Source organism: Chlamydotis macqueenii, chromosome 23, assembly GCF_036417535.1.
Source record: "Chlamydotis macqueenii isolate bChlMac1 chromosome 23, bChlMac1.mat, whole genome shotgun sequence".
Taxonomy (NCBI): Eukaryota; Metazoa; Chordata; class Aves; order Otidiformes; family Otididae; genus Chlamydotis; species Chlamydotis macqueenii.
Genome location: NC_141578.1, coordinates 3,433,591 through 3,455,447, shown reverse-complemented (window position 1 = coordinate 3,455,447; position 21,857 = coordinate 3,433,591). Strand labels below are relative to the sequence as shown.

The 21,857-nt window shown below is 45.4% G+C and overlaps 2 protein-coding genes across 6 annotated transcripts; both read left to right on the top strand.

Annotated features, from left to right (window-relative positions):
- The first annotated feature begins 642 nt into the window (after window positions 1–642).
- Window positions 643–19,445, top strand: ZC3H11A (zinc finger CCCH-type containing 11A). Of its 4 annotated transcripts, XM_086765927.1 has the most exons (19): window positions 643–5,112; window positions 5,199–5,921; window positions 7,290–7,341; window positions 7,736–7,937; window positions 8,140–8,259; window positions 9,028–9,151; window positions 9,602–9,805; window positions 10,136–10,252; window positions 10,789–10,869; window positions 11,327–11,437; window positions 12,172–12,234; window positions 12,473–12,568; window positions 12,781–12,846; window positions 13,396–13,896; window positions 14,515–14,585; window positions 15,280–15,604; window positions 15,922–16,091; window positions 16,522–16,589; window positions 17,383–19,445. In XM_086765927.1, the coding sequence occupies exons 4-19, from the start codon at window positions 7,884–7,886 to the stop codon at window positions 17,645–17,647; spliced, it is 2,436 nt and encodes an 811-aa protein (XP_086622053.1). In that variant the 5' UTR covers window positions 643–5,112; window positions 5,199–5,921; window positions 7,290–7,341; window positions 7,736–7,883; the 3' UTR covers window positions 17,648–19,445. The 4 variants fall into 4 exon arrangements, with proteins under 4 accessions (XP_086622053.1, XP_086622054.1, XP_086622056.1 ...); XM_086765928.1 differs by lacking the exon at window positions 5,199–5,921 and having other exon boundaries at window positions 643–808; XM_086765930.1 differs by having other exon boundaries at window positions 5,199–7,341; window positions 11,330–11,437.
- A 196-nt stretch (window positions 19,446–19,641) lies between these two features.
- On the top strand, window positions 19,642–21,843 carry SNRPE (small nuclear ribonucleoprotein polypeptide E). 2 transcript variants are annotated; one of them, XM_086765622.1, is made up of 5 exons: window positions 19,642–19,741; window positions 19,885–19,911; window positions 20,464–20,526; window positions 20,764–20,842; window positions 21,569–21,843. In XM_086765622.1, exons 1-5 carry the CDS (start codon window positions 19,688–19,690, stop codon window positions 21,622–21,624), a joined length of 279 nt encoding a protein of 92 aa, XP_086621748.1. In that variant the 5' UTR covers window positions 19,642–19,687; the 3' UTR covers window positions 21,625–21,843. The 2 variants fall into 2 exon arrangements, with proteins under 2 accessions (XP_086621748.1, XP_086621749.1); XM_086765623.1 differs by lacking the exon at window positions 19,885–19,911 and having other exon boundaries at window positions 19,649–19,723.
- The last annotated feature ends 14 nt before the right edge of the window (window positions 21,844–21,857 follow it).

Below are 21,857 nucleotides of genomic sequence, written 5' to 3'. Positions count from 1 at the left end.
AGGGCCAAACTGGGGAAAGCCGGGCACCAGCACACTGGGACAGAGAGGAGAAAAGCCGTGGGAGGCAGGTTTAGGGCTATGATCCGCCATCAAGGCTTATCAGGCCCACGCCACCCTGACAAATGGCTGCTCCCCAGAACGCCCCAGCCACATCCAAGACTCTCTCCCTGAGGCACAACACAGCCTGAGGTGTCCCGAGGCCCCAGGGCAAGCAGTTGCCGCCCCAAAGGGACCGCGTTGAAAGCATAAACCAGCTTCCAGCTTGGAAAGCGGAACCCTGAGGCAGCACCCGGCAGCGTGAGGGAGGGGGACGGCCGCCTCAGGGGCTGAGGCCTGGCACCCTGGTGGGCAGAGGCACACGTCCTGATAGGAAGGTGGGCGCGGGGCACCGCAGCCGGGGCAGAGGCGGATGGGAAGGGGGGCACTCTCCTGTTCGCCCCACGGTGAAGGGTTTTGTCTGGGGCTAGAGGCGCCGGTGGGGGCCCCTTAGAAGAAAAGGTAGAAAAGCCGCCCGCCCGCTTTGTTTACGGGCCCCGCCCGCCTCGCTTTTTCCGCTCAGTGGGCGCCGCCCGCTGCGCCTGCGCGGAGCCCCACCCCTACCGGTTCCAACGGGCGGAAGCGGACCCCGGTGAAGCTGTTGCGCCCGCCATCTTGACAGAGGGCGAGGTGAAGTTCCCCGTATGTTAGGCGCCATCTTTGAGGCTGGCAGCAGTAAAGGCAACGGCCTGAGCGACGGCTCCGGTGGATCGAGGCCACACGGCAGCGGCTGCGGCGGTCCCGTGGGGTTCGGTAAAGTGCCTGCTCGCCGGTAACTAGAGCCGTTCGGAGACCGCAGGGGCGGGGGAATGGCCTCTCGCCAGGCCCGGGTCCCCTCCGCGCCCCTCAGGGGAAGCAGGCCACGTCCCCCGCGGCCGGCGGGGCGGGCGGCCCAGGCCGCATCCCCGAGCCCTCCCCACCGGGGTGTCCGCAGTCGTTGGGGCGGGGGGGAAGCAGCTGGGGCCCCTAGGGTTGTGCGGGCTCTCCGGAGACCGTGGTGGTGGTGGTGAGGTGTTCTCCCCGGCCTCGGTGCCCTGGGAGTTTGGAGAGGGGGAGCTGCTTCCCCGCTGGCCAAGGTAGGCCCAAGGTCCCCTCTGCCCCTGGTGACAGGGCCGCGGCCCGGGGCACAGCTCTCCTGTTCGCCACCACTGCCTTTCCCTCGGCCTTTAGCCCTTCTGTAGCGCTTGGCTGTGAGGATTGTGGGTTTCTCTTCCCCCTCCTCTGCCAATCCCCCCCCTCCCACGCGTCTGTTGTCCCCGTGATCTCCCGGGGAGATAGAGTCCTTGGGCAGGCTCTGGGGAGGTTCCGCTGGGCAAAGTGAAGATCCCAATGCAGGTGTCTTGTGAGTATACGTTAATTTAAGTTGAAACCTTGTGCCTTCCTTTTGTAGCAATGCGTATAAGGGGCGTGCTGTAATGTAGTCGACTGACAAATTGCTCCCCCGTTCCCCAAAGGAACTGCCTTCAGGATCTGACTAACTCTGGATGCACCCGGTTGTCAATTTCTTCTTTAGCTTGTTTAAAACAACCCAATTGGGTGACGTTTGTTTTTGTTTCTTAAGAATTGGGTCTCAGAGGTTTCCGTTTTCTTACATTAATGTTTATAATCAAAATGGAAAAGTGATTTTTGCTGTTGCAGGGATCAGTACACGGAGCCTACAGATTGTTCCCAGAACTGGCGCTTTGGGATGCGTGCTGCACTCAGAGATTGAGCTCTGGGCGGTACTTTGAAAATACAACACTGTTGTTTGATTGTTAAAAAAAAAAAAAAAAAAAAAAAATTCTCCTGGAGACAGGGGATTTTGAAATGAGACCAGAACCACCACTGTGGCACATGATTGAATTGGATACACGTTAAAGTGATGGGGCTGAGCGGATAGGCTGAATTTGTTGCTGGGTGGCCAGGGGTTTCAGCAGGAAAGCTAGTCTAGAGAAAACTTCCTCTTGCTGTTGCTTCTCATCTAAAATGGCACCCTTCCAAATGGCTGCTTCCAGGGAAGTTGACTCTTTTTGAGTTTTAGTAAAGCATTTCAGTGAGGGAGATGAATTGTCGTAGTAAATTGCTACCAGGCCCAGTATTGATTTGAGAAATAGAAAAAGAAATAATTTCCTTTCTTTAAGTATACCTGTCTCACCCAGGAGTAGATGTAGCAGCTTCAGCAGTCCCCTTAGTTTGGAATTGATTGCAATGCCCATTCTGACACTGGGGAGGAAAAGCTGGAGAACAAAGAATGATAAAGGAGAGCCACACACTAAAAATAAAGGAAAGAAGGGGTTATGCATTAAGGGAAAGCCACTACACTAAAAATTGGTGCTATCTAAAAATTTGTTAAGGATTTGTGACCCGCAGGTACTGCTACACCTGCACGTGCTGCAGTCGTGCCTGTTGGCACTGAGCGAGATGGAGAGAGCTTCCTTATTGAATGCAGTATGGGAAAGCATGCGCTGTTACCTGGAAGAAGAGCGAAGACTTACTTTCTGTGGAACTTCAGATCTGTGGTTCACCTGGTATGCTGTATCCAACACAAAAAAAAAAAAAAAAAAGTCAGCTGTGGCAAGCCAGGTGCTCATCTGGGGACATGGACTCTGTGGTGACATCTCCAAGCAGAGCGTTGCGTGCATCAAGCCGTGGTTGGCAGCCAAGTGTCACAGCTGTGAGCTCTGTAAGGAGGGCGAATGTGGCTGTAACGTGTCTGTGCCAGCCATCTCCCCAGACAGCGGTTGTAGCGGTGCGAGTTTAACAGATGTTCCCAGCTCTCACGCTGGCAGTGACGGCATGGTGGAGCCAGCAGGCTGATTTTTTTGGCTGGAAGAGAAGAAGTGGACTGCAAAGGTGCCCTGGTAAACAAGAGCTGTAGAAGAGGTTTGCTGTAGATGTGGGTTGTATTGGTGTAGCCATTGCAGCTGCAGCAATAGTGGATTCTGGAGCATCTGGAGAAGACAGAGGGAGTTTTCCTCATGAAAGCAATACTGACAAAAGCCTTTTGATGCCAGAAATTAAGACAAACACATCTCTTGTCTGGTACTTCTCAATTGACCCTCAGTATACCTGGTACGCTCCTTGCCATGTCAGCAGTTAGGCTTAGAGCCAGTTACGGTTTAACATCTCCAGGGTTGGGTGTTCCTGTTCCATCTTGGCCTCCTGAGCAGGTGCTTGGTAGGAGAAAGGACATGAATGTTAACTGTGGGACTCAGACTCTCAATTACATACTGCTGTGAAGGAACTCAGATGTGAGAATGCACTTAAATATCAGATAAATGAGCTATTAGAAAATTGATTACTGAAGACACATAGCTTGCGGTGCTAGACAGTTTCCATCTCAACATGTGACCGTACAGCATTGTAGAAGAAACATTTTTCGTGGCTTTGGAGAAAGCACAACACAAAAATGCACGCTTAACTTGATACGTGGCGCTGAGCCAACCGTGGACTACTTGACGGTGATGGCCCACTGGATATCTTCTGATACACTGCACCAGCAGAAGTCCTCTTCTAGAAAACAGGCAGCTCCCTCCCACTGGCTTTGCTAAAACTTCTGCAGTAGGAAGTATCCTACAAGAACCAAGTTACCAAACTGATGTGTGGCCTTCCCTTAACCCCATCACCCCTGGCTTTCCGGCTTCCGGGTAACACCGCTGAAGTTGTGCGCGCAGTGCTAGGCGCCAGCTGCCATGTTTTAGTTATCTTTCATAATGAATGGTTCAAATCTTTGAGCACAGGAGCGCTGAGAACAGATTAGCAGGTGCTTAAGAGATTTTCTTCCTCATTCTGCTAAGGCCCATCAAATTCTTCTGGAACTCCAGCATTCAAACCATCCTCCGCAGATCACTTGAAGCAGGAAATAGGTGCTCAGCGAACCTCTCTCTACCTTTTATATGTTAAAGTGACTTTAAAACAGCACAAGGTGGAGCAGCATCCTCCCAGGAGGGAGAATGGGGCTATTCTCAGCTCGTTCCAGTGGTCCCAGATATCTGATGGGTGCAAGATTCTTGGCGTGCAGGTGGAGCCAGTAGGGAGCTGCAGTTCTTAGTCGAGTGCTGCCGTCGGTCACATCCTTCTGGCTTTGCAGAGTGTGTGGAAAGGCTTTCTCGTATCAAAGATGTGTCACTCTTGGATTGGGAGGTGGGTGAAATATCTTGGGCTTGAAACTTATTTTCTACAGAGTGGCATGCTCGGATCTGAACACTTTGTCTTGGCCACTTTACGAGATCCATGCTGTAAAGGTTGCTTTGAAGAATTCCTTCTCCTGCATCTTGATGTGTCAGGCTAAAGACAGATCTGTACTGAAGCAGTGTCTGAGCTGATGAGTGCTTCAGTTCAGGGTTATTCTTTGGCAGTTACAGAAACATCAGGGCAATCAGCCCTCTCAGGAACAGATTGATTTGCCTTTCACTTTAAGGAAGAATGTCCTAATTCAGGTCCCTGAGGTGGCGCGTCTTCAAACAGAGTTGCTCCAGCCAGCAAGGGGCAGCTGCGCCTCATGGTTGGGGTAACTCACAGCTCTGGCTGTCCAGAGGTCGTGATGAAAGGTGACCCCAGCTCAGTGGCAGAGGAAGCTGAGATGATCATCTGCTTTAACCTTTGCCTGCTTGGCTGGCAGCCTTGCAGTCTTTGCTCTCAGAGAGTGCTCTAACCTCCATTCTCAGAACACACCCCCAGTCCGTGTTTAGACAGTATTTAAGAGCTAGAATTGACTAAAACACATGTAGAGTAGAAATTACGACTATTCTGCTTCGCCTTGGAACAGCTTAGCTTTAGATTTTCATGGAGAGAAGGAGATGTGTTAGCAAGAGGTTGTTCTGTGCGTCAGACGACGTGAGGAGTGCTATTGCACTATTTCTCTTCCCTTAGCGAGGGTGAAGTTCATAGCAGTTGTTGGCATGTTTTTCCTGACCCCTAGCTCCTGCATCTGTAATTTTTTTTTTTTTCCCACAAAATTAATTCAAAATCTCTTAAAACAAAAACTTTACTAGAGTTCCGGAGGAAACAGAAGTGTTTAAACTTCTTAGCAACTTCCATTAGAGACCTGCTGCGTGCACCAGAGTTACTCACTTTCGTTCAGACTTTCAGGGGTTAGTTCGGTTGATTTCTGTTGAGCGCTCAGATTGCCATTTCAACTGATAACCAGTTTTAAAACCAAAACAAAACAGGTTTTGTGTTAGCCTTTTTTAAAATGAAAGGACTTTTGTGGAGTTTAGAACTATGAGGTGTTTTCAGGTTTGTTTTTTTTGTTGTTTTGTTTTAAAATTTTGCTTTTTTCCCATTCCTTAAACAAGATCTATACAAATTTTGTAGAGCTCTTGAAGTCTGCTCTGAACACGGAAGGCAACAAGCAAAATGCTGAGCTGCTTGGACATTTCAAAAGAGCTAAATCTGAGAGGATTTCTTTTTTTCCCCCGTGGTGGTGGATGTAGTAGTGTCTCTCACTTCCTAGGGAAAAGAAACGTCATCTTCTAGACCATTAATTCCTTCTGATTTTTATTTTAATGCCTCTGCTCAGCAAAGCAGTGGTCCTTAATTGCTGTCTATTTAAGACTGTGCAAACTGAAGAAATTTGAAATTTAACTATTGGTAACACATTTGGAAAAAATTCAAACTTCTACATGAGGAAGCACCAGTAATTTTTAGAAGTAGATGAACAGGAATCTCTGTGTCACAAAGTCTGGGGTTTTTTTTGTGCTAAAGGTCAAAAATGAATATTCACATCAGTACTGAAGAAGGAAAGAAAACCTTGCACTTAACTACTGTATTTATTCCCTTTGTCAAGCAGTCAAAAAAACCAGTAACTAATATGAGAACCCAACTTTTCCTCTCTTTATTTTAGATTTGAGAAAATTCCCTGCCAAAAAAAATATATATATCCTGGAAAATTCACTAGTGTTTGTGTGAGTAAAAGGTTCCAACCTTTTATTATTAATTTGTAAGAACTATTTCATTCAGCTTTGTCCAAAAGAGTCAGAACTAATTTGCACAGAAATGTGCAGTATTTTAATGAAAGGGGTCAGAATCACTTTAATCTGAACTTTTTCTGGTCTGGTTGCAGGTTTTATGACACTTAGTGTCCTTAAAAAATTACAAATCAAACTATCTGACTTCACATAAAAAAAACCAAAACTGCTTGTGGCTGAATAAAATCGGTTTCAGCTCTGGTGGCATCAAAAAATAATCAGCTGTTGAATTGGACCCAAACCATCTTTTCAAACCTTCTGTGATCTTGCAGCAGTGGATGATGGTGGATATATGGGTTAGGGAACAGCATGTGATGGCAAACTTGTGGTATTTGCTCTGATGTAAAAAGAAAACAAATTCTTTCCTAAAATAAAAATAATTCAAAATTCTTGGTATCATGCAGCCATGCCACTTGCAAAGCGAGCATTTTCCTGCCTCTCAAAGCTTGCTGTACCCTTGATCTGCTGTCTCCCTGCTGTTAATTGCAACTCTGTGTCTGATCAGGGCTAGAAGTTGTTCCCCGTGCAGGTACCAGACAACATACGCTGCGCACGCTGGTGTGTATGGGTGTGTTTATACGGTATGCATGTACATACATATGCATATTTGTGTGCTGGCCCCAAATCACTCATCTTATAAAGCATCAGCCTTGAAGGCATCTTCATCAAAATATTATGTAGATCTTTCATTTTTGCCAGTTCCCTCAAAATGACTTTTTGTGCAGTTTTATGTGGCAAATAGCCAAAAATTCAAATTTTTCCTGTCACGCTTGCTGACTTTATTATCACTCACTCTTGATGTGCGTGTAAACACATATGTGTATGTATATACATATTTGTGTATTTATGCGCATAAGTATGTTTTTGCTGTACAGGCAATAAAGATGGGGGAAGGTTTTTGTGTTTTCTTAATAGGTGAAGAAATCTTGAAGACCAGAAATTGCAACTTACTGAATTTTAAATTAAAAAAAAAAAAAATTAAAATTGCCCGGCTGTGGAAGATGGAGCCTCATTTTTGCAGCCGCTTTGAATCACAAGTTCATCTTTAAATGCACTTGGTGTTTTTGTTGGTTTTTTTTTTGTTTTTTGTTTTTTATTTTTTATTTTTGAAGAGCTAACTAACCCTGGCTGTCTCCAGTCTGACAGTATTCAAATGGACTTGCTTCCTCCATTAGTTGTAAGATGTTTAAAAGCACATCCTGTGTTTGAATTGTGGATGAGAGATTCCCTTGGCAATGTGAGGAGGAAAATTCTTTCTACCCCTTTATTATTAATTCACGGATTCAGTGTTGGTTCGGCCTACAGGAGAAGTTAACTGGAAGTCTTTGAAGATCAATGTCTTTGCGAAGTTGTCCAGGTATGTGAACTCGAAGCTCCGTGGTGATTGGAAAATAATGTTTAATATATCACTGTATTTTTGTAGAAATTACTAGTACCCACAGTGAATAATTGACAGATAACTCAAACGTATGACCACTTTTTAAAGAAGTGACTCTTGCGGGGCTTACAGCTACGTGCAGTAGTTCTTTCTGTGCTCCAAAGCGTATAACTATTACTAAGGACACAGAAGAGACGCTTGCTGACAAAACCCATGTGGTTTTACAGAAGTTTGACTTAGTATTGGGATAGCTTTTGTGACCAGCTGATTTCAAGACATTGCCCCCCTCACAAGATGAGTTTGATTAATAGAAATCAGCTGTAAAAATGCTTATGACTTAATTATTTTTCCCTTATTGATACCTGTCTTACAGGGTTACTTTTAAAAAGAAGATTTCGCTGATCAAGCCAGTAGAAGAATTTCAGTCCAAGAGAGAGTGAAGCCAGCTTTTGCCAAGAGTGGAGGAAGTCCCTGTTGAGTGAACCTTTTGAACCTGAGCTTGTTCTACGGATTTGTTCATTATGTCTAACCAAGGAGATGACTGCTACTTCTATTTCTATTCCACATGTAACAAGGTATGTTTGGTTTTCTTTTGCGTTGTGGTTTGTTTTTTTTTCATTTATGTTTTTAAGAGAGGAGGAGGAAGAGTAGGAGGAGACGTACAGATTTCTAGTAACTTAATAAGCGGTCAGACTCTACTTTCAGTTCTAATAGCATGGACGTTTTTTTATGCTATACTATTTTATTTTCCTTTTGGTGATTTCATTTTGCTTACAGGGAGACAGCTGTTCCTTCCGCCACTGTGAAGCCGCTCTGGGGAATGAAACAGTCTGCACGCTCTGGCAGGAAGGTCGCTGTTTCAGGAATATCTGCAGATTCAGACACATGGAAATCGATGTGAGTGTTTGCCTAACGATGTGTTCTCCAACTAAATCAGTGAAAGTATTTTTCATTGCTGTAGGCGGACTGAATATGCTTTTACGTGATAGATTTACTTGCTATAAAATGATACTGGTTTCTGTTACTGGCAGGGGAATGGGAGGAGTTTGTGGGAAGAAAAAAATCAATGTCTTGGGTATATCTCAGCAAGAAATGTTTGCATTAGGTGCTGACATTGTTTTCTCAACAGAGGTAAAAGCAACTACATCGATCAAACTGCTTAAATGTGCTGAAGCGTAGTATGTTGAACGGCTTGTACTAGCCTGCTGAGGGCTAGGCTTGATAAAGGCCTGTAAGATCTCTTCTGCCCTGGATTTCTTCAAATAATGTTGTTCTAACCTTTGAAGATAGGACAGGGTGGGGAGAGAAAAGATTGGAAGGAGCTAGGCTCTGAAAGCTAAGTTCAGATAAATTTAACCTGAGCAGTTTAAAACATTTTTCCCTCTGAATAATCCCGAGTTGTGTTACTTCAGCCTGCCCTGAACTGATGTGTGAGAATGCCTGTCTTATCAAACCGAGTGACAGGAAAGCTAGATAATGTGCGGTTGTTACAGCTTACGCTAAGTTTGTGTGTGTGCCCTGAAATACTTTTGGTGATAAATCGGCCTTTGGAATGATGTTTCAGCACTGCGCTGCAATAGTCCTATCTCTGGCGTGATGTGAAGCTATGTCTCTGCAAATCTAAGGCGAGTCTTACCGTGAACTTCTATTTCTTTCTGTCTTCAGAAAAAACGTAGTGAGATTCCTTGCTACTGGGAGAATCAGCCAGTAGGCTGTCAAAAATCCAACTGTGCTTTTCATCACACAAAAGGACGTTATGTTGATGGACTCTTCTTGCCACCAAGCAAAAGTGAGTTTCTTGGGTCCATTTTCTTTAAGTATTAATTAATTAATTTTGAGTATTACTTATGAGTGGGTACAAAACCACAGAAGGCATCAAGTAGCTGTTCATTTGTAAGTGCAGGGAGAAATTTGCAGTCATAGGCTCTCAGCTAAAAGGAATGTAATTCTGGTATTTAATTTTTTTTTTTTCTCATGCTCAGCTTCTCTGTGCTGTTTGTGATTATTGCCTTTCGGGTTGCTTTCCCCTCATTTAATCCTTTCTGGGTGGTAGGACAGTGAGATTTGTGTGTGAAGGGAAGCAGTTGTTCATAGCGTAACGAGGAGTCGGGAACAGGAGACTCTAAATTCAGTAGCCAGGTGGGTTATCTGCTTTATCTGCCCTATCTACGCAGTGAGTGCAGCATTGGGGTAGAAGTTTTGAATGGCCACATTACAGATGATCCTCCTCTTCCTCTAGCTACGCTTCCAAGTCCACCTGAGTCTGCAGAAGACGAGATGAAAATGGCTCAGATGTCACTGCAGCAAAACAAACTTTCTGTCCAGTCAAATCCCTGTCCACAGCTGAGAGGGGTGATGAAAGTGGAAAACTCTGAAAATGTCCCGAGTCCTACGCATCCTCCAGTTGTAATCAACGCTGCAGATGATGATGAAGACGACGATGGTGAGCATTTTTTACTTCCTGAGGCCTTTTCTACTGTAAGTAACTGTACAAATCACACAATACCTGAATTGTGTAGTGGTTAGAGCTACAGGTGAGAGTCTGGAATCCTAAATATTTCTTCTCTCAGTGTAGCTCTCTTACTTTGGAGTTCATCAGGTCAATATAGCTGTTTAAAAAAATCCTTCTGTGAACTTATGTTTGCGCTTGTAATTAAGAATACAAGCAGAATATAAAACATGGACTAAAATATCATTGTATGAGCTGCACAAACATGAAAAATCTTGTCTAATCCCTAATGCCTGACTGCACAGGTTTATTTTTGCCTTTTAGATATGCTTTCTGAAGAAGGAGATGAAACCAAAGCGCCTGTCCAGCAACCACCGACAGAAGCTCATAATGGATTGCGGATAATTTCCACTAGGAAATCCAGTGCTAATACAAAGCAAGGTATCCTAACAGCTCTACTAGGATGGATTGGAGGGAGGATTTGACAATTAACTCAAAAACAGTGTGTTCTGGAAATAATGATAGAACATAGAGTGGCTGGATGGAGTCAGTTACTTCCATGAGCTCATTCCTATCTAATAATGTTGTATGTCCCTTGGGTCAGAGAGATAAAATCCTTCTTGTTTACTTTTGTAGAACAAAATAGAGCCACAGAGTGGAGTTTAAATGCCTGCAAACGTGTCCTTTCAGACATTGTGGAAAGCCATGTCTAATGGTAGAGGAATCTAATACCATGTAGCTGGATTAAAATGCTTAAACTATAGGTTTTAGCCTAAAGGGTGTGGGAGGAGGGATGAAGAAAGGTGCCAATTTCTTACCAAAATATCCGTTCTATGGCTTTTTTTACTTGTGAGGAGTGTTGACAGGCTTTATTTGAAATACTTTGGAAAGGTTCTGAGCTGTAAGAAGCTCGAGGATCTGTGCTCTTCAGCATGTGCCTTTAAGCCTCAGTTTCATTAAATGTTTTGTGTTTTCAGATGACAATTTAAATTTTGGAATAAAAACACTTGAAGAAATCAAATTGAAGAAACTAAAGGAAAAAACAAAAAAACAAAATGGTGAGTTAATATCCCCTCCTTTCTTATCCTTCTACATTCTGTTCACCTTCATCTTTTTAATCCCCCTGATATTACCTGGATAGCTGGCTATGCGTTGGTGAATACAATTATTTGCAAAATAAAGGAATTTTTTTTTTTTGCACTGTTGAGTTCAGACTGGGAGACAATTGCAGCTGAGAGCTGTTTGAGGAACAGACTTCCATGTTTAGCTGAGGGCCTTGAGCCTCTTTGGCATGCAACCTGTTTTCATAAACTGAAACAGCTGGTATTCTAGATTGGAATTTCAAGGGCAAATTGAAGGGAAGCTGCTCATCTCTCTTCTTTACATGCATTGGTCATTGCGTGTTTGACAGTAATGAACAACTAAGGATGTTGATCTTTGTGATAGTTTGTTCTGTTTTGCTTGTTTGTTTTTTTTTTTTCCTAAACGTACTTATGTTTTGTTTGCTCTGATCAGAAGGTCCTTCAGGAGTTTCTGTTCATCCGCTCCAATCTCGGACTATTCCCGTGCCAGAAAAGGAAAATGTACGGACAGTAGTGAGAACGGTGACTCTGTCTACAAAGCAAGGTAATATTGAATACAATTGTTCTCATTAAATGGCTCCTAAGCTGAAGGGTTAAGTAATAATTAAAATAATTCAGACATGTTAGTCTGCTGGTGCTGCTTTTTGTAATTAAAACCATACATTTATGCTTAAAGGCCCTAATTGTATTGGAAATATTTGGCATTTGTAGGTGCTCGGTTTATTTGCAATAAAAGATGAAGAAATGGTTTTGATCAGCCTGACATTAAGCCATAGCTAACCTTATATTATCACCATCCTGCAGCCTCAGCTTAATTTGACTTCTGTGTTCCTGAGGTTGAGTGAGATTTGTGAATGAGCTGATGTGTTGACAGCGTGTGACAGAATTAGTGGTTGTCTTAAGTGCAGTAGCAGCAGAGAGAGAGGCTAATGGCAAAACAAGAGTCAGTATGCAATAAGGGGATACCTGACAAACGAGAGTAACGAAAGGGAGGGTGTGTAGAAGGTGGTATTATACAAGTAGCCAATTTTTGAAGCGTTGAAGAGACCAGATAGTGGCAGTTGGGGCAGAAGTGTGATATGAGGCTGTGTAAATGGTGGTGTTTAGATCTGCACAAATTCCTTTTAAAGGCAAAAACTAGAATGACTTCTAGTCATTCGTTTATGTGGTTTGGCTACCAAAAGAGTATCTTTTTCTGGGACATGGGCTAGAAGGACAGTGCTTTTACTGGCTACTGGTTTCTGTGCACTAAAGAGATGAATTTTTATTTTTTTTTAGGGGAGGAGCCTGTGATTCAACTGAATCTTGCTGAGAAACTAGGAAAACAGAAAATCTCCATGGGTAAGAGCTTTTTCTGAGCTGTTGTTTGGGTGCCATCGTCTAAACATGACTGTATTTAAGGGTAATTTTTGCTATATGTGAGAGGAAAATACATTTTGGTGGGGTTCTGTGTTGGCTGCAGAAATGGCAAATAAAAGAAAATATACCTGGTAGAACTGAAGTTTGTGGCTGACTGTTTTAAAATCCTCCTCCAGATAAAGGTTCTTAGAGTATTGCTTGTTTTCTTTTTTTTCTGAAGCTGATAAAAGCATCTTTCCACTAAAGCGCAACCTTACTGAAAGGCTGGGGAAGAAGATAGAGATTCTGGAGAATGCTGACAAAGCACCAAAGAGAGGTACAGCTACTAAGCAGACATCTGGATTTGATGCACAGATTTTCTCTTTCGGTTTCTGCTTGTCCTTTCTTCTAATGGTTCTTTTTGTGTGTTGGTTGAGGGTTCAATGTAACTTTGAATCCCAGTGAAGTGATCTCCTGTCTCATTTTGAAACGTGAGTGCAAAATTGAGACTTGTGCAGTCTCTCTAACTTTCTCTGTTCTGTCTTGTAGTTCAAGTCCCCAGGTCTCTGAAGGAGAGGCTAGGATTGCCCTCTGAACAGACCAGTACAGAGACAGGTAATAACTGACTATTAAATATGCCTTCCTCTTTTTTTTTCTTTCCATGAACTTCCATACAGCCCTGCAAGTTAATTTAAAAAAAAACTGCCCAATTCCTCTTGCTCAAGTGCTGAAGCTGTCCCAAAGGCTGCAGTCAGACATCTGGCTCTAGGTGTGTGCATGTTTTCCATTTGTGCCTCATCAAGGTTTCGTGCTCCTGCTGCGAACTGTCAGAAGCTGCACTACGCTTACGCACAAGTAGAATGGAACCACTGCCAGGAGCAGGAGTTTGAGATGCTGACAGAAAGATACAGTCTGAGAAAGTAACAAAATAAAATAGACTAATGTTTTCTGTGTCGCAAGTCTCTCTGGATAGCACTGGTTTTCAAAATACAAGTGGCTTAACGAAGGAGGAAAATATTATGCAGTATGATACTGTCCTGAGATGCATTCTTGGGGAACACTCAAACCTAGTTTTCCATAGTACTGTGACAAATTTTGAGACTTTAAATATTGTTGGACTCTCTTTAAATTTTAGTGCTTCTTTTTTTTTTTTTTGGATGACAGAGAAGGCTGCTAAGCCGACAGGAGAGATCCATGTGAAAACACTGGAGGAAATTCGTCTTGAGAAAGCTAATCGGAGACGAGGAGAACCTCAAGCTAAACCCCAGACTGAGGGACGTTGTAAAACAGAAGATCCCAACTCAGGGGCAAGACCTTCCCCTGCAGTTCGCATCAAAGCTTTCTCAGGAGCCCTGGCTGAAAAAAACAATAAGCGATTGGAAGAAGAGAAGCAAAAACCAGAAGAGTTTCCTACCAAGACAAAAGCTGAGAGCGAGCCCAAGAAGCAGAGCATACTGACTCTATCTGTGCCCAGCAAAGTGCGGCTGGCAGAGCCGGCAGGTGATGCCAAGCGAGCAGGAGAAGTGCACGTTAAAACCTTGGAAGAAATCAAGCAGGAGAAAGCTCTGCGGATGCAGCAGAGTGGAGAAAATGTCCCAGCTCCACCCGCGCAACCTGAACCTGCCCCAACAGGGAAGAGATTGTTACGGATCACAAAGCTGATAGGTAATAAGATGATTTAGTACCTGCCCTGGTGAAATGCTTCCCCTATCAATGAAATTCGCTTTGCTTTTTTTTCTTCTATATATACTAGAGCATAAAAGAGTTCAAGGCTACAAAGTCGAAAGGCAAGAAAGTGCCAGAATATGCAAATATATTATTTTCCATTGATTACATGATAGCTTTCTGTATTTCTCACTGGAAAATTCATTCATTGAGGAGCTTTGTAGTCTAATTTCTCTCTTCTGTTTCTTTCTGCTGTCTGTTTGAGGTATGGGATCTTCCCAGTGCTGAATCCAAGTTTACCTTCTCCTTTGGCATAGGTGTTGTTTAACTTATTGATACATATGTGTTTGCAAAGCATCTATCAACTTCTTAATGTGAAGGCCAGTTTTTGTCAAAAATGACAGAGCGTTAAAGATCTTGACGTTAAGATTATATAAGCCATGTAAAAAGAGTGTGATTGAGGGAAAGAGCTCAAATGCTGCGTGGACTGGTGACTGTAGCCTTTCCCTCTGTCCCATTATTAGACATGAGAAAGTGGACGCACCAAGGAAGCAGAGGTAACTGGGTTTCTTTATTTCTGCTGTTCCCAAGTGACTTATATTTTAACTTGTTTTAAAGCACCTGGAAGAGAAGAAAAGAAGGTAGTGGAATTGAGCAACACTTCTGGAGCTGTATCTGCACCTGCAGAGGTGGGTCCTTTGTGGAGACATACATATATTCATAGAATTTCTGATAAATTTTGTCGTGTTTTGTTTGTAACTCACCGCATGCTCCCAATTTGAGTGTGTTCCTACCTTTCTGCATTCGGTAGACGCTGCAGTGAAGTCCTCAGTCCTGTCGCTTTCAATAGCATTTCCAGACAACATTGTAATCCTCAAGTTTTAAATTAATCTGATTATACCTGGCAATGAATAAGAAACCCTAATAGCACCAGATAAAATCTGAGAGGTTGATGTGGAGGGAATGTTTTTGTTCTCAGTGACTTTATCTGTCAGGCTTGCAGGATATCTTAAAGTCCTGAGGTCAGTATTTTAATAGAAAAGGCTACAGCTTTGTATTAGAGGAAATCAGTCTTCCTGTGTCGAGGAGCTTGTATGACTTTCTGTTGCTTAAAAAGACTGTAATAGATTACAGCTAGAGTCTTTTGCCCTATTAAAGAAGCTTGCTGTGTTGGGAATTTGCAGGCTTTTGAAACTGTATGTCCATAGCAAAGCATGGATCTTGTTACAGGCAACATTTTGTGGAAAAAATGTCAGATCTCAATGGTATTAATGTGCTCAGTTCCACAGGGAGCCTTTTCAGAGAGATGGCCACTCGGATTTTTCTTAACGAAATCTCCATAGGTTTTTGTCCTGTTAGTCCTCTTCTTTTGTTTCTTTCTAGCCCTCTGATCAGAGTGCAACTAATTCTAAAATTCAAGTGAAGAGCCTTGAAGAGATAATGAGGGAGAAGCGACAACTGAAACGACGCCAAGAAGAGAAGGTTCAGAAGGAAGCAGCTGCTGTGCCATCTCCTGTTGAAAAAGCAGTCAAGGATAAAACTCCAGCATCAGGGAGTCCTGAATCCAGCATGGTTTCAGGATCAGCTTATCAGCTTGCGAAGAGGATATTGGTGAAATCTCTGGAAGATGGGGTTGAAAGCCCAGGACAGGCTGCTGCTGTATCACCAGAGAAACAGGCAGATCAACTTCTGGAACGGAAAGCTAAAAGTAAGTCTTGACTGTATGTTACTTTAGGTCATGCTTTGAAAGAAAGCCAGAAGATGACAATTTTCACATTGTAACTCTGGCTCCTTTTTGGAACTTCTTTGCTCCTTTTTGTGGCTCGTTGGTAAGCAGAGTTTACTATGTGGAAAATACCGTTGAGAATCTGGGAAATGGCAATGTAGGTGTGCTGACCAAATATATTTAACTAGAAGAATTACGGGACTGTTAAGAGAACCTATTTTGGTTTTTTGGGGTTTTTGGAGGTTTTTTTTCCTGAGACAGAGCAAGACTGTATCAGTTTTCTATTCCTTTTCCTCTAGCCAAATCTAAGGTGTGCCTGAAGCCTTCAGATGGGAAAGCCACCTCCCTGACAAAGCAGACGCTGAAACGTAAGGCAACTGAGAGTCTTCCCTCTGCTGTGGCAGCTGTGAAACCATTGACTACCACTGGTGGTGATATGAAGGAGCCTTCCGCTAAAAAAGCAGCTGTGGTAAGGACAGTGGCTGAGGCAGTAATGGGTCCCTAGTAAAACTGGTGCCCAAGTTTTACCCTCCTCTTGGAGAACAGATGGAAAACTGAAATGTTCTTCAGGTCTCTGTTCCCTTTGGAATCCAGAAGTGGTCTACAGGATGGTTGTAGTACCGTTCTGCTTTTTATTAGATGGATGGCAGCGTTCACCAAATGCTCTGCTGTGGTTTCTCTGTGGTGGAAGGATTCTGTCCATTAATGCTTTGTTCTTAAAAAAGACACAAGGTCATTATTAAATTCCAAGTGAATACTAACTTTTCTTCAGGAATGCCCTGATTCTGTGTTGCGTTTAAGGCTCAGCAATGCCAGAGGAGAAGCAGTGGAGGAAAAAAAAAAATCTACTAAGAAGTCTTTTACCTGTGTATGATAAAAACTGTCTTGCTTCTTCCTAGGCCATTGTTCCTGCTTTGCCAGAGGACAGCCTGGTCTCCGTACCTGGGAGAGAAAAACCCCAAACGAGGTACCAACCACAACCTGTTATTTTTCTTGATCAGCGTGTCTTCTGTGTGAAACATAAGTTTTTTCACATGTGGAACAACTGGAATTTTTAAATAATTAATGCCAAAATCCAACAAAAGAACAATTTACCTGAAATATTGTGCTAGCAGCTGGCAGGAATGCTTATTTAGATTCTTTTCTTAAAATGCTGCAAGTTGGTACAGCTTTTTAGTGACTTCTTGGGTTTTCTGAATGCCTGAATGAAGATGAGGTGAAGCTGAAGGTGGATCAGGATGGAGAATGGCCTCTTTCTTCTAGCTCCTTGTGAAATGGCAAATAATGAGTGGTGTCCCGTTCCTTCTCTTGCAATGGCATTCTCAACGACCAAACACACACCTTGGCAAGGCTTTTGGAAAAGCACAGAGAGGTGGTGAAGATCAGCTTCCTGTACTTGGGAGCGAGCTGCTGAGCATGTCATGGGGAAAATAACTAAGTTAGTAAATAGATAATTGCAGGGATTGACTTCCTAACCTTTTTGCGGTCATGTTAGTAAAGGTGGCAAAGTGTCTCTGGCTACAAAAATTGAACCTTTGTTGCCAGCCCCCAGATGCTCTGTCTTCATAGATAAATCCCCAAGCCGGAAAATGTACCTGCTAATACACTGGTCTCAAAGTAGAGTAACAATTGAGTAACAATCCCTGTGTAAGGCTGAGGTTTAGGAGGGATTAACTACAGTTTTAAGAGCTGTTTTGCAGAAAACATCTCTGGTTAAGGAATGTCGTACACTGATTTGCTCTCTTTCTTTTCCTTCCAAGTCCTGAACTGCATATTGGAAGCCAGGCAGACTCTGTGCTGCAGTCGGAGGTCTCAAGCTCGACTTCAGCTTCTTCACAAGTAGCGGTAAAGACACGCCGGCTGAGCTCCACTGGGGCTGGGAAAGCGCCCTTATCTATAGAAGATGACTTTGAGAAGCTTATTTGGGAAATCTCAGGAGGCAAACTGGAAGCAGAAATTGACCTGGACCCAGGGAAGGATGAGGATGACCTCCTCCTGGAACTTTCTGAAATGATTGACAGCTGAACTGCATTGTCTTAAGGTTTAAAAAAAAAAAAAAAATTAAAACTCTATAGTTTGTTGGATACTCAGAGGTGATCTTTTTTCTAGCCGAGGCTTTGCAACGAGTCTTCAAGCACAGTTGGACTGGTAGAAATTGGCAGTATCTGCACTCAGTTGTCCTAAATTTCCCTGCTGGTCAGAGTCACGGTCCTGTGCGTCCATTCTGTAACTCTTGGTGGCTACCTTCGACATTACAAGGACAAAGCACTTGTTTATTTTGGGACAGAGAGATGCCCCGTCTACAAACTGTGGTGGTTGTCAAGCGATCTACTGATTGAGTGAAGCTCTGAAGGCTAAAACTGAAAGCTTCTTCCTTTCTCCCCCCTTGGCAAAACTCAGCGTTCAGTGCGTTCCAAAGCTTTGCTGTTCTGGTTTCTTGGACGGTTGGTATCTAAAGCCTGGAGTTACTATGTCAACTCTTGAGTTTTATTTATGTATGCTGTCATTTTGACTTTAATCTTTTAGGGTAACTTAATGAAAATGTTGAGGTGGGAGGGAGCAGATTTACTCCCAGTGTTTTGGACCAAACGTGCTGCCGAGGATGGTGGCTGGGGTCAGTCCATCCGGCCTTACTTTGAGTTATCAGGGACGATACAGCAGCAGCTCCACAGTACGGCTGAAGTACCCGCCTCCTGTTTTGTTGTACGGGGGGAGTTCGGTGGTTTTTGCTGATGTGAATGTGGGTAGTCAGGATTCCTCCCGCAGTCTGCAGTAAATTGGTAAACTAAGAATGGGTTTAAGTGCCTCTTGGTTCCAAGAATCGCTCCCCTGAGCTGCCGCCTGTTCTGCCGGCAAGCCGCGGCTGCCTGGACTCGTGTTCAACCGCTGTTGGCTTTGTCTGACCTCCCGCCGGCCGCGCGGCGCTGTCGTCGGCGCCGACCAAGGGGTGAGCGCGTGCCCTGGCCTGTGATCTTGGAACCTGGTACTGCGGCAGGACCAACCGTGCTCTCCTTTTTGGGCGTTCCCTGGAGATCCTCCCTTTCATCTCGCCTTCCCCACCACTGAGGGTTGAGCTCCGTGCTGAAGTACGGGCTGGAGGCTCCTGCTCCACCTCGGGCGCCTACACGCAGTCCGAATTCGTGACCCCGCAGAAAACAGCTGACGCCGGGGTGTATTGTGTACCCTGCCGCCAGTGAGCGTTCTCCCTAGCAGATAGATTTTGAATTATTTTCTTAAATTTTTAAAAAACTTTACTCCCGTCCTGCTCTGATTTCTGAAGCTGTAAGGCCCTCAGGCGTTTGCTGCTGGCAGAGAAGTCAGTTGTTTGAGTTGATTGTAAATACTTTATCTTCGGAAGAAAACACTTGTGTGCTTTGATAATCCACTGTGATGTCTTAGTTCCTAGAGGAAAGGTTTGAAACCAAAATTCAAAACAAAACAACCTGCTGTTCCAGCTCCGGAAGGGTCCCCCAGCCCCGAGCTGCCCACCCTTTCTCCTGCTGAAGGACTTTCTCCTGCTGAGACCCCCGCTCGCGCAGACGGGAGCGACCTGGGGAGAGGAAGAGCATGCAGAAGCCCGGCGAGGAAGGCTTCCCCCTCGCTGCTTCCCTCCTCCTGCGCCGTCATCAGCCTTCGCCAGCCCTGGTCTAGGCTCTGTCCGTGAAGACGGGATTCGGTGTACGCCATCCTTTCTGTAAATATTTTATTCTGCCGTTTTATATTTGTATTCTATTTAAGGTATTCTATTAAATGTAGTCTGGCCTCCTCCACCTGTTCCACACGACAGCAGCTAACACTGTTTTTAAATAAACCTGGAAAGGTGTCGGTGCGTGGTGTGTCTGTGGGGGGGCACAGAGGGGCCGGGGGCGGGTCGCCCGCCGCTCGCCACCCGGGCGAGTGCAGTAGAGACGGCGGTCCTCCGGGCTTCCTAGAGCGGCCGGCTCCGCCAGCATCCCGTGGGTCCGCCAGCATCCCGTGGCTCCTTGCGCGCTCCCGCCGTGCTCAGCGACTTCCGGCGGGGGCGGCGGCGGGAGCGTGTGCCGGGCGGCAGCAGCAGCAGCAGCCATGGCGTACCGCGGGCAGGGCCAGAAGGTGCAGAAGGTGATGGTGCAGCCCATCGTATCCTTCCCGTGGCCGGGGCTGGGGGTGGGGGGGAGCGGGGCGGGGTGCGGGGGGGGGGGGTCCCTGAGGCGCCGAAGGGCCGCGGGGGCCTTGTCGCCGAGGACTCGTTGCCGTGCCGCGTCCTTAACGCTCCGCTCCAGAACCTCATCTTCCGCTACCTGCAGAACGTGAGTACCGCCGCGGGGCGGGAGGGCCGGGGGCCGCCGCCGGGCCCCCGCTGTGAGGGGAGTGTCGGGGGGCTTCCTGCCCAGGGCCCCCAGCCCCCTGTGGGGCCCGGCGGCCACGCCGGAGCGGTGTTTCCGAGTTCGCGGTTGGGTTTTTGAGGCCGGTTTCTGTGGAATTGAAGAACTTGCTGGGTTTGTTTGGGTTTTTTTTTGGTTTTTTGGGGTTTTTTTGTGTGTGTGTGAGAAGAGCAGCTGGTTCCAAGTTCGGCGTTTCCTTCTCACGTTAAGGAATTACCTTTGTAACAGGCGTTTGGTCTTGCAGTCCGGTACGAAGGGATGTTTTCCGTCGCGGTTTTAAAATCTGTGCTGTTACATACTCATCAGCGAACTTGTACAGTACCTGAGGATGTAACTGAAACCACGCGTGAGAGTTCCTCTGAGTGCTGCCGAGCTCTAGTGGCTCTTGCTAGCAAGGATCGTGTAACGCGTGAGAGACAACAACGTTGCTTCGATTGCTTATGTCCCTGTTCTGCTCTCTCCCCCATGGTTTTGCAGAGGTCCAGGATCCAGGTGTGGCTGTATGAGCAAGTGAACATGCGGATAGAAGGCTGCATCATTGTGAGTGTCGGCTTTCCCCTCTTTTGATTTATTTTTTGTTCGTTTTCAGATTCATAAAACTGTTTCTTCCTATCGAGAAAAACTAGCGCTGGGGCGTTGAAACGCTTTTTGCCTCTCCAGTGGGTAGTTTTAGTAGTCCAGCCCACATCAGCTCAGCTAACGATGGCTTGTGGCGTTGTTGCTGCGGTGCAGACCGGTGCGCTCGGCTCACTGACTGCTTTTGTTGCTGATTTTCAGGGCTTTGATGAATACATGAACCTGGTGCTGGACGACGCAGAGGAGATTCACTCCAAAACGAAATCAAGGAAACAGCTGGGTACGTCAGTGTGTCTGAGCGATGCCTGAAATTTGGCTGTGTGAGCCTTCCAAATAGCAACGAACGTGTCCAGAGCGTTGAGTTTGGAGCGTGGCGAGCAGACGCTGGCTTGGTCTCGGTTCCTGCTGTTTCCTGAGCTGGTGGTCTTGTTGAATGTGCGGGAGAATCTGTCTCTGCCTGAGACTTGTTGCTGGTCTCTGCCTGGTTTTTGTCTTTCAAACGTGCGTAACGACGTGGGGACCGCGCCGCGCTTTTTCTGCGGCCTGGGTGGCTGGAGGGGTCCAGTCAGACTCCTTTCGGCTACGTCTAACGCGGGTGGCCCTGAGCAATTCTGACGCTTGCTGCGTCACCTCCGAGTCGAAGCAGGGAACCGCCGAAGCGGCGGTATTAATATTTACCACCTGCTGGTGAGGATAAAGAGCAGTCTGTGGCGAGTGGCGTGTTCAGGCTCTTGGTGGGGGCAGAGAGCTGGAGCGGAGATTGTGTCTGGTGCGTTGTAGTGTGAAGCGTGAACGTGGGCCCTGCCCAACCGCGCTTACAGCCCTGCGGTGCGGGCACATGGGGAGGGACTCTGTGAAAACCCGGTCAGTTATCGTGTGGGCGTCTTCTCGCGGGAACCTTTGCCGCTGTGAAATGTTTTGTTGTTTTTTTTTTTTTTTTTAAAACGTGAGGTTATCGTCAGTCTGAGATCTCTCTAATCCCCCCTTTCCTTTCTCTGTGTTGCAGGTCGGATCATGTTAAAAGGGGACAATATCACTCTTCTACAAAGTGTTTCTAACTAGGTTTTGTTGTTCTTCGCTTAGAACAGTGGCTGCGGTGCTTTGGAGCGAATAAAGTGCTAGTGGGAGCAGGACCAGCTAAGTAGACAGGAGTTATGCCTAACTGGGGTTGCGTGCGGAGTTGAAACCTGCATGTTCCTTTGTGCAAGTAATTTTTTTTTTTTTTTTTGTAGTTTGAAACGATGCACAATGTATTTCGGAAATAAACCTTTTTCACATTAACTGCAAACGTAAAT

Excerpts from the sequence above, each read along its gene's own strand:
- ZC3H11A (XM_086765928.1), top strand. The coding sequence starts at position 7,884 with ATGTCTAACCAAGGAGATGACTGCTACTTCTATTTCTATTCCACATGT. Across the intron at positions 11,438-12,171 it reads GACTCTGTCTACAAAGCAAG|GGGAGGAGCCTGTGATTCAA; the intron begins GTAATATTGAAT and ends ATTTTTTTTTAG. Across the intron at positions 15,605-15,921 it reads TCTGGAACGGAAAGCTAAAA|CCAAATCTAAGGTGTGCCTG; the intron begins GTAAGTCTTGAC and ends CTTTTCCTCTAG.
- SNRPE (XM_086765622.1), top strand. The coding sequence starts at position 19,688 with ATGGCGTACCGCGGGCAGGGCCAGAAGGTGCAGAAGGTGATGGTGCAG. Across the intron at positions 19,912-20,463 it reads TCTTCCGCTACCTGCAGAAC|AGGTCCAGGATCCAGGTGTG; the intron begins GTGAGTACCGCC and ends ATGGTTTTGCAG. Across the intron at positions 20,843-21,568 it reads GAAATCAAGGAAACAGCTGG|GTCGGATCATGTTAAAAGGG; the intron begins GTACGTCAGTGT and ends TCTGTGTTGCAG.